Source organism: Sorex fumeus, unplaced genomic scaffold (genome assembly GCF_029834395.1).
Source record: "Sorex fumeus unplaced genomic scaffold, SorFum_2.1 ptg000122l, whole genome shotgun sequence".
Taxonomy (NCBI): domain Eukaryota; kingdom Metazoa; phylum Chordata; class Mammalia; order Eulipotyphla; family Soricidae; genus Sorex; species Sorex fumeus.
The window spans coordinates 5,720,756-5,734,727 of NW_026606179.1; the positions used below are offsets into that span (position 1 = coordinate 5,720,756).

The window sequence follows — 13,972 nt, forward strand, 5'->3', positions numbered from 1 at the left end:
GACTGGGAAGGGATACATGTTTATAAAAAAATCTTTCTCAAAACATGCAGCAGAAATGCCATTTGCACTTCTATGTTCATTGCAGCACTATTCACAATAGTCAGAATCTGGAAATAACCAGGTGTTTAAGAACAGATGACTGGATAAAGAAACGATGATACATCTATACAATGAAGTCATGAAATTTGCGTATAAATGGATAGACATGAGAGTATTATGCTGAGTGAAAGGAGTAAGAAGGAGAGGGACAAAGAATGACCGCACTCATCTGTGGGATGTAAGAAACATAGTATGAGACTGTCACCCAAGGACAGTAGACACGAGAGCCTGGAGGACTGGTCCACTGTTGACAGCTTGCACAGTGGGGAAGAGGGCAGCGAGGATAGAGAAGGAACCACTATCGACACAACAGTTGGAAATGATCCCTCTGGACAAGAACTGAGTGCTGAAAGTGGGCAAAGGGATATACATAACCTTCTGGTACCTGTACTGTAAACCACAATGCCCCAAAAAAGGGGGTGAAAAGTGATAGAGAGAGGGAAGAGGGAGGGAGAGGGAGATGAAGAGTGAGAAAGGAGAGGGAGAGAGAGGGGAAAAGAGGGAGAGGGAGAGAGGAAGAGAGGGAGACAAGGAGAGAGAGGGGGAGGAAGAAAGAGGGAGAAAAAGAGAGAGGGAGAGGGAGAGAAGTGCCTGCCATAGAGGCAGACTAGGGATGAGGGGGTGAAGGGGAGGTTACTGGGTACTCTGGTGTAGAGACGAGTGTTAGAACATTGTATGACAGAACCCCAATCGCGAATGACTTTCTAACTTTGTAACGGAGTATCTCACTGTGATTTTGAAAACAAACACTGTCCTCCCGTTGTTCAAGTGGGCCCAGTAACGTCTTCATTTTTTTGAGACTTGTTGTTACTGTTTTTGGCACATTGAATATGTCACGGGTAGCTTGCCAGGCTTTGCCATGCGGGCAAGATACTCTTGGTAGTTTGCCAGGCTCTCCGAGAGGGGTGGAGGAATCGAACCCGGCTCGGCCGGGCTGGCTACGTGCAAGGCAAACGCCCTCTCGCTGTGAATTTGAAAAAGAAAAAAAAAAATTTTAATGACAAAAAAAATCTCTCTTAGGTACTGGAGCAATAGGTCAGCAACGCAGCACATTTTGCCTTGCATGTGGCTGACGGGGGTCTGATCCCTGGTATCCCAAATGGTTCCCCAAGCACTGCCAGGAATAATTCCAAGTGCAGAGCCAGTAACGATCCCTGAGCACCTCCAGGTGTGATCCAAAAACAACATATTATTTCTTAGTGGATGACCAAGAAATAGGCACTTATTTGGCCAGAGCTTTAAGCACTGCTTACCTATAATATCATTTCTCATTTCTTCAGTAATTGGTATTGGTTTAGCAGCATCTGGAGATATATATTTGGTAAAAGTATTCACTGCATCTTGCTCTATACCTGCAAGGAAAGGAGAAGGCAACTCAAAAATCAAAAACACAACTTCAAACCATTAATGGACTATATTTATGAACAGCAGAGCTCTATTTGCTATATGTGAAAGCAAACATACACACAAAAACATAAAAACACAATTACTTATATAAAGTTTATTACATGTATAATCAAATTAATTCATCATTATAAAACAGGTCTCCATCACAATACTGCACTGTCACTGTTTGGTTTGTGGCACAAAGAAGTCATACGTGAATTTCCCTACCAGCTAACAGGTTAAAAGTAATTATTTATATGTATATGTAAATATAAATAATTTCTCTTTCCATGTATCTTCTCCAAAGTCCCACAATGGAGTATTTGCACAGGAACTGAATAAAGAAAGCTCAAAAATAATTTTATGAATTTACATTTATTTTGGGCTGGAGCAATAGAACAACAAGTAGGGTGTGGGTTGATTCTTCCATCCCTCTCGGAGAGCCCAACAAGCTACCAATAGTATCCCGCCCGCACGGCAGAGCCTGGCAAGCTACCTGTGGAGTATTCGATATACCAAAAAACAATAACAAGTCTCACGATGGAGACGTTTGCTGGTGCCCGCTTGAGCAAATCGATGAACAACGGGAAGGCAGTGCTACAGTGCTACATTTAATTTACAAAATGATTTATTCCTGAATACATTCATTTGACTTTCTACAACCCCAGAAAGTTAAAACAATGAATCTCCACCTTTTTTAGACTCAGGATTCTTTATAACCTCAAGATAATATTTTGACCTCTAAGGAAAGCTTATGAGAATATTCTCTAGAGATAACTAAGTATTTTAAATTAAAAACACCTAGTGATTCCATTACAGTTACTATCCTACTAGAAGTTAGCTTGCTTTTTTGTTTTCCAGGTCATAACCAGTGATGCTCAGGAACTGACCTGGTTGGCTCAGTGGTGGTGGGGATCAAATCCAGGCTCCCTGCATGCAAAGCCTGCACCCCAGCCCACTGCACTCTCTCTCGAACCCAACCTAATTTTTAATACCAGTTATTCTTTATAGAATATTCTTTATAGAATAACTGGTATTAAAAATAGAGTACTTCCCATTTCCCACACATATTAAAATGACATGAACTAAAGAACGTAGATTTAATAAATCTACCTACTCCTCCACAGACATCTTTAAGGAGAGAGCACTGAGTTTCCTGGGAGTATATGACAGTAAATAATAATTACAAGACCAATTTGGTGCAAGAACCCAAATCTGGGCTGAAGAGATAGTACAATGGGTAAGATGCTTGCCTGGCACACAGCCAGCCTCTATTCACTCCTTGGCACCCAATATGGCCCCCTGAGCACTCTCAGATGCTATCGTGAATACAGAGCTATGAGTAATTCCTACAGCCAGATGTGGCACAAAAAAGAAAAGAACTCCAAATTTCCCACCATTGCCTTTGGACCACTTTTACAAATTTAGCAACAGTAAAGTAGTATCTCTCATAATTATTATGATTTTTTTTTTTTTGATCACATGGAACCCTTTGAAAAAGTCTCAGGGACATCCTATAGGGTGGACCATAATTTGAGAAGCCTGGATTGAAATATATTGTTATCCTTACTTTACAGAAAGCTTATGCACAACAATTCAAAATTATTTGCATTAAAGTGTCGGGGAAGAGAAAAGGGTCAAGCAGTAACACTATACAGTTTTATATACAATTGAATGTGTTGCCAGCTTAAGATAGATTTTTATAACCAGTGTTTCCCAAAGCGAGTGATACTGCTTCCAGTGGTTTTGGGCACTAGAATAATTCAGGGGGTTGATAGTTGTTTTCGTTGAAATTGGGGGGCGGGTATTCAGCTGGCTTAAAGAAAGTAGATTTCTGGGGCAGGAAAGACAGTTCAGTAGGTAAGGCACTTGTTTTGCATGTAGCCAGCCCAGTTTGTTACCCCACACCACATATGTTCCCCAAATACGCCAGGAGTACAGAGCCAGCAGTAATCCCTGAGAACAAGAGTGTGAACCCAAAACAAAGAAGGGGAAGGGAGAAAGAGAAGGAGACGGAGGAACAAAAATGAGTACAGAATTAAGTGTACATCTTATATAATAAACACAAGACAACAGCACCAGCAGAAAGGAGAAAAAGAATACCTAAAATAACTAAAAAAATATTGAAATGGAAATAATACACCCCATCAACAATTAGTATTTAATAGATTAAAAAATTAATAAGCAAGACCCCATTACATACTGTTTACAAAAGAGTGGCTTGAGATTTAACGGCACACTGTATAAGTGAAGTTAAGGAACTGAAAAATATTCCATGTAAATAGTAGTCAAAAGAGGAAGCGGGGCATGACTATGTAAATCACAAATAAAGTACACTATGACAGGTTGGAGAGAACACAGTGGCAGGTAGGGGCTTGCTGTGCACGAAACCAACCCCAATTCTATCCACAGCACCACACTTTACCCCCCAAGCCTGTCAGAAGTGATCCCTGAGTATAGAGCAACAAGTAAATTCTGAACACAAGATAGGAGTGACCCAAAAGTAAAAACAAAAATAAATCTAAGAAGAGAGAGGGGAGGAGAGACTGGAAGGGGGAGGGGGGTGGGGGGGGAGAGGTTTTCCTTTAAGATTTAGCTATACTCAGGACTTCATCTGTCTTTGTGCTCAAGTGGTAAGCCAAGACTCAAACCCAGTTGGCTAAAGGCAAGGCAAGAACCTTGCTCATTGTACTATCTCTATAGTACTCTTATTTTTTTTCCCCCAGGGACCTTCCAGTGGCCCTCAGGGGCTCTCCACACCCAACAATATATGGTCTGGCTATGTGAACCTGACAACTTAGTGCTTGAAAGGTTGCAGAATGCTGAAGATTAAACTCTGGACCTCTTCATGCCCTCCAGTCTTCTGAGTTACCTCCCCAACTCCTCACTAACAAAGCAGTTAAATCTTAGCCAAGAAAGCAAAGCAAGGGGGGAGGGAAAGGGAAAGAGGGGTCAGAATAGACTACCTCAGTAGTAGAGCACTCCGCTTGCTTTTTAAAAAAAGAAAATGAAAGGTGATCTAGGGCAGAAATATGGTTCAAAGTAGTAAAACACATTTTTGGCATGTGCAAGACCCTGAATTCAATCACTAACATCTCCTGAAAACCACTAGATAAGATCCTTATCCAAAAGAAAGGGGAAAAAAAGAAAGAAAAAGATACGTAAATTTACCTCTGTTCACAGGTAACATTGTCTTATAGGTGAGATACACACACATATATACGTGTAGAAAATGTAGATAATGTAGAAAACCCTAGACCAAACACTGATACCCACACACCCATCAGAACTCATAAATTAATTTAGCAAGGTTGCAAGATAGAAAACTAAATACTCAGACCTGAATGTCTATATAGTAAACGCAAACTGAGCTGGAGAGTGAGTAGTGGGGAGGGCTTTTGCTTTGCACACGGCTCACCCATGTTCCATCTCCAGCATGCCGTATGCGCGCCCCCCTTCCCCCCGCCAGGAGTGATCACTGAGCATATCACCAGGTGTAGCCCCAAAACAAACCAAAAAAAGATGTTAATACTACCCAAGGTGATCTAGTTCCAAGGCAGTCCCCATTAAAATGTCACAGGTAGCTTTCAAAAACAAAAGCAATCCTCAAGATCTTATAACTAAAGCTATTCTGAGAAAGTAGCACACTATGTAAACACACTGACCAGAGTTAGGGAGACAGAATGCAGGGGCCAGGGACATATGCTTTGCACGACCAGTATCCCCATTCATCCTCAGCAACACATGGCCCCTGAGAACCACCAGGTGTACCACCAGCAGCATAGGGCCTGAGCAGCGAATTCAATCACCCAGCCCAGTGGGGAAAGTGGTTCCCAGGGCCCCGAACACTGCTTGGGAAGCCTCCTCTACTCACAGATATCTAGGCCCAGAAACCATCCTCTTATATATGGTTAACTCTGTTAAAAGAGTGCCAAGATAACACAATGGAGAAACATAACATCTGCAGCAAAGTATGCTGAGAAAAGTGGAGATCCTCAAGCAACTAAAATTATATAGGATCGCAATAATAGGGGCTGAGGATGCAACTCTAGTAGTCGGATACAGGGCTTGGATGGGCAAAGTTCTATATTTGGCCCAGGCCCTGCAGGCCTCTTACCCTCAGCACCATTGGGTGTGGCCACCCAAAACAAGAGAAAGCATTTTATATGCCAAGACCAAACTAAATTTTATGCTTTATAGTTTTGTTTTGTTTTTTTTTGGGGGGCCTTTTGGGTCACACCTGGCAATGCACAGGGGTGACTCCTGGCTTTGCATTCAGGAATTACTCCTGGAGGTGCTCAGGGGACCATATGGGATGCTGGGAATCGAACCTGGGTCGATTTGCCACGTACGAGGCAAATGCCCTACCTGCTGTGCTATCTATTGCTGCAGCCCCTCGTGCCTCATATTTTACCACTAAGCCCATCCCAGTCCCAACAATCTCTCTCTCTCTCTCTCTCTCTCTCTCTCTCTCTCTCTGGAGGGATTTATGGGGCCTGAGGATAATATGGGGTAAGCTAAACCACATCAAATATGGTCCACAAGCACCACCAATGAGCATAGAGCCAGGAGTAAGCCCTGAGCATCTGAGGATGTGACCCCACCACAGTCCCCCAAAATGGAGGACATGCACTTCTATTTCATTCACAAGGTCAAGATAAGGAAGCAACCAATATCTAGTGTGTACAGACACACACACACACACACAGAAATATTGTTCAGCTATTAAAAGAGTAAGAAAATCCTGGGTGAACTTGAAACATACTAAGTGAGATAAGTGAAATAAGTTATAAAACAACAAATATTGTACAATTCCACTTATACATCACATTTAAAGTACTTAAACTCAAAGTAGCAGGAAATAGGATAGGGGTTCGGGGAACTGCTATTAATAAGTATAAACTATCAGTCTGTGAACCAGGGCTTTGATGAAAGTAATCAAGTGAGGACAGAGCAACTGTTTTACCTTTATTCTGAACTAAAATAATCCAGAGATATTCTATTCTTTCAACAGACATTTACTATATAACCACTGTGAGTTAAAACCTAACTGGCTTTGCACAAAATGTCAATCAAAAAGCCTAAAAATCAGAGGCTCGGGTTGTTCCTGGATTTGGGCTTTTCCAACATTAAAAACAGCTACAAGGGGCCTTGATGAAGCACAGTGGAAGGGTAACTGCCTTCTATTCCAGAGGCTGCCCGCTGAACACCCAGCTTTTATTATCCCCTAGGCCACAACAAGTACAACCTCCTGCAATGCAACCAAGTGTGTGATTTAGCTGAGGATGGCAACCAAGGGTGCAACCCCTGGACATTGCAACAGCAAAAGGGGAAAAATAAATAAATAAAATGAAAATTAAAAGGAAAAATTAAGGACTGGAATGGGGCTCAGTGGGAGATGTCTGCCTCATCTATGTGAGATCCTAAGTGTGATTCCCAGCACAATAATAATAATAAAAACAAATCAGCTGCCAAACCCAGATAATACCCTCAAATAAAATTTGAAATCTATTTCATTTCAAAAACGTAAGACAGATTACTTACTTCATTTGGATCCAGAAATTTGGTGTTTGAGACCACAGAGTTCACACACAAAGTATAGAGCAGGGCACTCGACTGGCATGCTGCCAACCTACGTTCGATCCCCAGCATCCCATATGATTCCCCGAGCCCCACCATGAGTGATCCTGGAGCAAAGACAGACCCCACCCCCAATCCCACCCAAACACACACATGCACGCCAGAAAACTCGGTTTTTCGTTTATTTTAGACACTTAAGAAAAAGGACCATTAGAACAGCGGGTAGGGCATTTGACTTGCATGCGGCTGACCAGTGTTCGATCCCAGGCATTCCATATGGTCCCCCAAGCACCGCCAGGTGTAATTCCTGAGTGCAGAGCCAGGAGTAACCCCTGCACATCGCTGGATATGACCAAAAAGGCAAAAGAAAAGAAAAGAAAAGAAAAGAAAAGAAAAGAAAAGAAAAGAGAAAAGAAAAGAAAAGAAAAAGGAAAAGGAAAAGGAAAAGGAAAAGGAGCAGGGAGATAATCTGAAGAGCTGGAGCATCTGCCTGCATGCAGAGGCCTCAGTCCCAAGGCCCAGAATAGCACAGGCTCCCAAGCACCACTGAGGGAACTTGGGTCAAATAGCAATAGGATGAATATAGCCCAAAGTGGTCTCTGGGCCCTGGAACATTGCCTGGGAGACCCCTGCCCAAAATATAATAAAATCACTAACAGAAAAAGAGAAATAAATTGAAAATAATCAGGGAAGAAACATACATAATAGAAAATCTATGACATGAAAAAGATATATATCAACTAATGGAATCCAGGCCAGGGCAACAGCTCAAAAGGCTGCATCTCAGGGTCTGAACCCCAGCACTCCCTGATCCTCCAAGCACTGTGCCAGGTAAAACCCCCAAACAGAAATCAACTCACATCAAATGCTGCTTCTTTGGGGAAAAAACCAGATAAACTCCTATACTAACAAAAAAGACGCAATCATCAAAATTAGGAATGAGAGCCCATCTATATAAAACAAAAATTAAGAAACAGCTTAATTATATGCCCATAAATCTGACAATTCCATGAACCAGCTATTTCTTGAAAGCCATAAAACTGACTTCTGAACAGAGGCTGACAAGACAGTGTAGAAGATACCAGCCCTTCATGCAGCCAATCTGGGCTAGATCCCCAGCAATACACATCTTCAGAACAAAAATACCAATTCCACATAATCTTTTCCAGAAAAGTAAAACCTGTGTTCCCAACTTATTTTATGGGGGCAGCAACACTGATCTCCAACCAAACACAGGGGCAATGGGCAGGGCATTTGCTTTGCACTACAGAGGTCCCCCAAGCACCACCAGGAAATAAATACACTACTCTTTTCCCCCCAAAGACCACAGACATGTAAGAAAACAACAAATCAGTATGTGTCATAAAAACAAATGCCAAAATGTGCAACAAAAGAAAATCAAACCCAGAACTGTATTAACAAAGATTATAACATAACCAAATGAGGGTATCCACACCATCAGTTGTAACCCCTGCCCTCCCCCCCAAAAAAGAACATCTATTCTCACTACTCCTTACTTATTTGATTTTGGGGCCATACTTGGCAGTACTCAGGGAACCAAATATGGTGTGGGGATTGAATCTGGATGGCTGCATTAAAGCCAAGTGCCCTGTCACTGTTTTACTATCACTCCAACCCCTATTCTCACTACTCTTAAACAACATGGTATTGGAAATCCAAGCCAGTGCATTAGTTCTATCCTTGGCAGTCCTCCAAGCCCTGTAAATAATAATTTACTCAATCGTGCATTAGATCCATCTTTAAAGTAGAATATCAAAAAATTAAAAGAGTGACAAAGAAATCATCAATGATCAACAAAGGCCATCTACTGTAGAATTCCAACTTATGCAAACATAGTTAATATAGAAAAGGAGATCTATTATTAAGTTGCTGGGAATTTGGAAATAAGAGATGAAAAGTAGAGCACAGACGATTTTTACGGCAGTGAACCTACTCTGTATTAATATCACAATGACGGATACATCGCATCATTCACTTACCTAAACTACAAAACGTACAACATTAAATGAACTATAACATAAACTGTGAATTTTGGGTGATTATGATTTACCAAGGGAGACTCAACTGTAAAAAAATGTACCACTGGGGCCAGAGCTATAGCATCATGTAGGGCACTTGCCTTGCACACGGCTAACCCAGGTTCGATCCCCAGCATCCTATATAGTCCCCTAAGCACCAACAAGAGTAAATCCTGAGTGCAGAGCCAAGAATAATCCTACACACTGTTGGGTGTTAACTCCAAATCAAACAAAAGAAAAAAATTTTGAATGCCCTGCCACAGAGGCAGGGTGGGATGGCGGGGATGGGGGGTGGGAGGGATACTGGGATCCATGGTGGTGGAAAATGGGCACTGGTGGAGGGATGGGTATTTGATCACTGTATAACTGAAACCCAGCACAAAAATTTGTAAGTCTTCAACTGTACCTCATCATGTTTCACTAATAAAATTTTTTTAAAAATGTACCATTCTGGTGGAGATGTTGAACCACGTGTGGGGGGCAAAGAGGACCCAGGAAATATTTAAAGTTTTATACCTCTTATCTATTTTGTTATGATCATAAGAGTGCTCTTTTAAAAAAAAATAAAAATTAGGTATGGGGAAGGAGGGACCCAGAGATCACAATATGGTTTAAGACACTTACATGTGGCTGACCCTGGCTGGAATTCCTGACACCACATATGGTCCCTTGAGCACCACCAGAAGTTATCCCTGAGCACTGCCAGGTGTGGTCTACCAACATTTCCCACACCCCTCACTCCAAGTTACACACACAGAGGAAAAGTTTTTTCTATGCCAGAGAGCAAATGGGCCTCATGCATGCAAAACATGTACTATATATTTTTTTATATATATGCATGCAAAACATTGAGCTATATTCTTGGGCCCCCAAAATTAAATCTTCATAAAAAAAAAGAGCAAACAAGAAAAGATAGTCACTTAGCTACTAAAGAAAAAAAAGGTAAATAAAAGAGAAAAGGAAAAAAACATGAGGCTGTCTCTTCAGGATTCTAGGAGGTTCCAGAAAACAAGAATAATTTTCAAGTGAGAAGCATTAGAGAATAAGAAATTAGCATAATTTCACACAATCAGAAAAGAAAATAAAGAGACACCGTTGTCAAAAATGCCTGGATTCTAGCTCCACAATCACTAAAGACCAAGCTACCTAACTAGCCCATTTCCTACGCACGAAACAGGGTAAGGAAAACTTACTTGTAATGTGTTGTAGTCAATGAAATTCAAGGATAGTATTTAGTAGAAAAGTCAATAAATTTCAAATATATATGGCAGTTAAAAACTTTTCTTCTGCGAAGTACAGCAAAGTATTAATAAAATTAAGAGACTGAACAAATTCAGGATAATGGTCTAATTTTAAAAAGGGAGGGAAAAGGACTGACACAAGAATTTATCATATATTTTTTGCACTCCTGGAGAAAGAACTCAGGTCCTTGGAGACAAGTCATGCTGAGCCTCACCCCTAGTCCTTAGTAGTTGATTTGTGAATTCTGCTAATATATTTCCTCAGAGATTTCAATACTCACCCCGTTTATTTTTCATATTCTGATTCGATTTCAGAGCACTTTCCAACCCCTTGATTTTTTTTTTTTGGCTCTTTGGGTCACACCCAGCAATGCTCAGCGGTTACTCCTGGCAGTGCTCAGGGGACCATAGGGGATGTCGGGGATCAAACACAGGTACGCTGTGTGCAAGGCAAATTGCTCTACCTGCTGTACTACAGCTTCGGCCCACAACTCCTTAATTTGAAAATCAGTGTGTGAAAACACAATCTACTCCAGTCCCTTTGTATCCCCAGGTCAAGTGACCAAAATGCAACAACAACAATGAAAAAGCAAAGGGACACAAGTATACTTACTTTTCATTAATTTTCCTGATAATTCCTTTAGTGGCGAACAAGGACTATTCCTACTGGCTACTGCAAGTCTAGAGGAGGGTTCTTGCGTTTCAATGGAAACTTGATCAGTTACTGTTCTGGACATTTCAAGATGGAGAGAATGTGTACTATCCCATTCCTGGGAAAGTAGCAAGTGATTCTGGGCGGCGCTAGTTCTATTACTCAGGTCAGTTTCTTCTGACTGTGTCATCAGCAACTGAACTGAGCTAGAGTCCTCCAATCTCCTGTCAAGAGACTCAGTTGCAAAAGTTACTGCAGTTTCATGCTTCAGAGATGGAGACACGGGCTCAGCCAAAGAGCTCTGCTTCACTGTGTTCAGACTGTGTGCTCTTATTCGGGACCAAGTTGTAGAGTGGAAACTTTCAGCTTCTAACCAAAATTTAACCAAGTGCTCCATTCTCCGAAGTTCCATGAATTGAATGAAATAAGGGAGAACAATAGTGTCATGTAACACTTGCTCAAGAGTCTTTGAAAGACTTGATTTGGTCTCTTGTGTCTGGTAGTCCAGACAAGATCTGCCTAAAAGTAAGAGAATTAGCAGTTCAGTAACAAATTAAGATTGTCAGATTAAAATATACAAACACACACACACACACACACACACTCTCACACACATACACACACACAGAGATTAATGTTTTAACTTTCACATCCGTGGTACCAGTGATCTTTTTTAAAATGTTTACTTACCAACAATTTAATGAATAAACAAACAAGAAGAAACACTATGATTTTGGTCTCTAAAATTTGTAAGCTTTTGTTACTCAATCCTCCCATCTCTTTTGATGACAATTCAAGCATAAAACTTTTTTGGGGGTGTGGGGATGGGAAGAGAGACCCTCCCAAGTGGTGTTCAGGGGACCTAGGTGATAATTAACCAGATGCAGATTCAGTGAGCAGGATTAAGGGTAGGTGCTGTTCAGAACCTATAGTTTCAAGAACCACTAGCCCCAACCCTGACCCCCAGCTCCCGTGCTTGTGGCCATCCAGGGTCACACCCAGTAGTGCTCTAGAGGCCACGTGGCACCAGGGATCGAACAAGGCATGTGTTCTAACTATATCCCTGGCCCTGAAGCATGTAATTTCATAAAATAATAATAATAATTAAAAAAGGCCCTCCCGTTGATCGTCGATTTGCTCGAGCGGGCCCAGTAACGTCTCCATTGGAGACTTTGTTGTTACTGTGTCTGGCATATCGAATACTCTCGGTAGCTTGCCGGGCTCTCCGAGAGGGGGGGCGGAGGAATCGAACTCGGGTCAGCCATGTTGGCTGCGTGTAAGGTGAATGCCCTACCCGCTGTGCTATCGCTCCAGCCCCAATAATCATCATCATCATCATCATCATCATCATCATCATCATCATCAACCGATGGAGTGTTTTCTCGGCTATAACCAGCAGTAGTCAGGGCTTCTTCCTGGCTCTGTGCTTTCTGGCAGGGCCCATGGGACCATATGGGCTGCTGGGTCGGCCATGTATAAAGCAAATGCCATGCATTCTGTGCTACTGATCTGCCCCAATTGTATCAAGTACCGAGGAAAGAATAAAGTGGTCAACTAGGAGACAGCTCAGGTTGTAGAGCTGGGTTTGGTCCACAGCAGTGCCTGACCTCCTGATCACCAGAAGGTTTGGAGCCCAGAGGCCTGCAAGCACGGCTTGGGTGACACTGGTGGTCCCTGAGAAGTGCCAGACCCAAGCATAAGGCATACACCACTGGGAGTGGGCCCTGGACCCCTAAGCACAGTTTGGAGAGGACCCCTATAAAAATAATGGGTGGAGAGACAGAACAGTGGGTAAAGAACTTGCCTTGCATGTGCCCCAACAGGTTTAATCCCCAGTACCCCTTATTGATTTCCTGAGCCCCAACAGGAATGATCCCTGAGTGCCGTCAGGAATAAGACCTGAGCACCACCCCATGTGGCCCAAAAACCAGTAATAAAAAACAAAATAATAAAATTAATAACTAAGGGGCTGGAGCAATAGTACAGCAGGTAGGGTGTTTGACTTGCACCTAGCTGACCCAAGTTTGGTCTGCGGAACCCCGTATTGTTCCCCAGGGCCTGCCAGGAGTGATCCATTGAGCACAGTCAAGAGTAAACCCTGATTGTTGGGAGGTTCCTCTCAGGATGGGAAATGTGTGATGAGAGTAGACTATAGACCGAACATGATTGTCACTCAATGCCTCTTTTGCAAACCACAACACCCAAAAGGAGAGAACAAAAGGGAATGCCCTGCCACAGAGGCAGGGTGGGATGGGGGGATCAGGGGTGGGAGGGATACTGAGACCCGTGGTGGTGGAAAATGGGCACTGGTGGAGGTATGGGTATTCGATCATTGTATAACTGAATCCCAAGCACAAAATTTGTAAGTCTACAACTGTACCTCATGGTGTTTCACTAATAAAAATTTAAGGGGGAAAAAAAAGAGTAAACCCTGAGTACTCTGAGTGTGGTACCAAAACAAATCAAACAGGGCCAGGAAGAAGGCTCAGTGGGAAAGTGCATAGCTTGCATGCATGAGACCTGAATTTGATCCACAACACTGGGGAAAAAAAATTTAAGCCAATAAATGTATCTTAAAAATTCAGCTTTATCAAAAATTCCAGAAAAGGAAATGAATACAAGATAATACATTTGCCTATCAAACTGGATTTTTTTTTATTAATAAGCAACTCAAGGTCAGAGTAAACACTGTCAGCCACTGATGATAAAATGTAAACTAGCAAAATCTTTTTCTTTTTAAAAATTTTTATTGATTGAAGTTCTGTGATTTACAATACTTATTGTTGGCAGATTCTCATTCATCTAATTCTAACACCACACCCATCACCAGTGTACCCACCTACCTCACCCATGGACCCCAATATCCCTCCCTTTAGCCCTCCCCCACTCAACTGTATGAATCAGTTTTTTCTTTTGCATTAGCAAAATCATTTTGGAGGAGTATATGCAGTAACACGATAGCAAAGCCTTATCAA

At 42.0% G+C, this 13,972-nt stretch overlaps 1 protein-coding gene across 1 annotated transcript in view; it reads right to left on the reverse strand.

The window, feature by feature from the left end:
- The window catches only part of AKAP10 (A-kinase anchoring protein 10), a 77,277-nt gene that overhangs the window by 47,838 nt on the left and 15,467 nt on the right, over positions 1–13,972 (reverse strand). Inside the window, exons 4-5 of the mRNA XM_056135731.1 lie at positions 10,959–11,516; positions 1,353–1,451 (exon numbers count right to left, since the gene is read on the reverse strand). Coding sequence (XP_055991706.1) covers positions 1,353–1,451; positions 10,959–11,516 — 657 coding nt within the window. The remainder of the gene's footprint in view (positions 1–1,352; positions 1,452–10,958; positions 11,517–13,972) is intronic.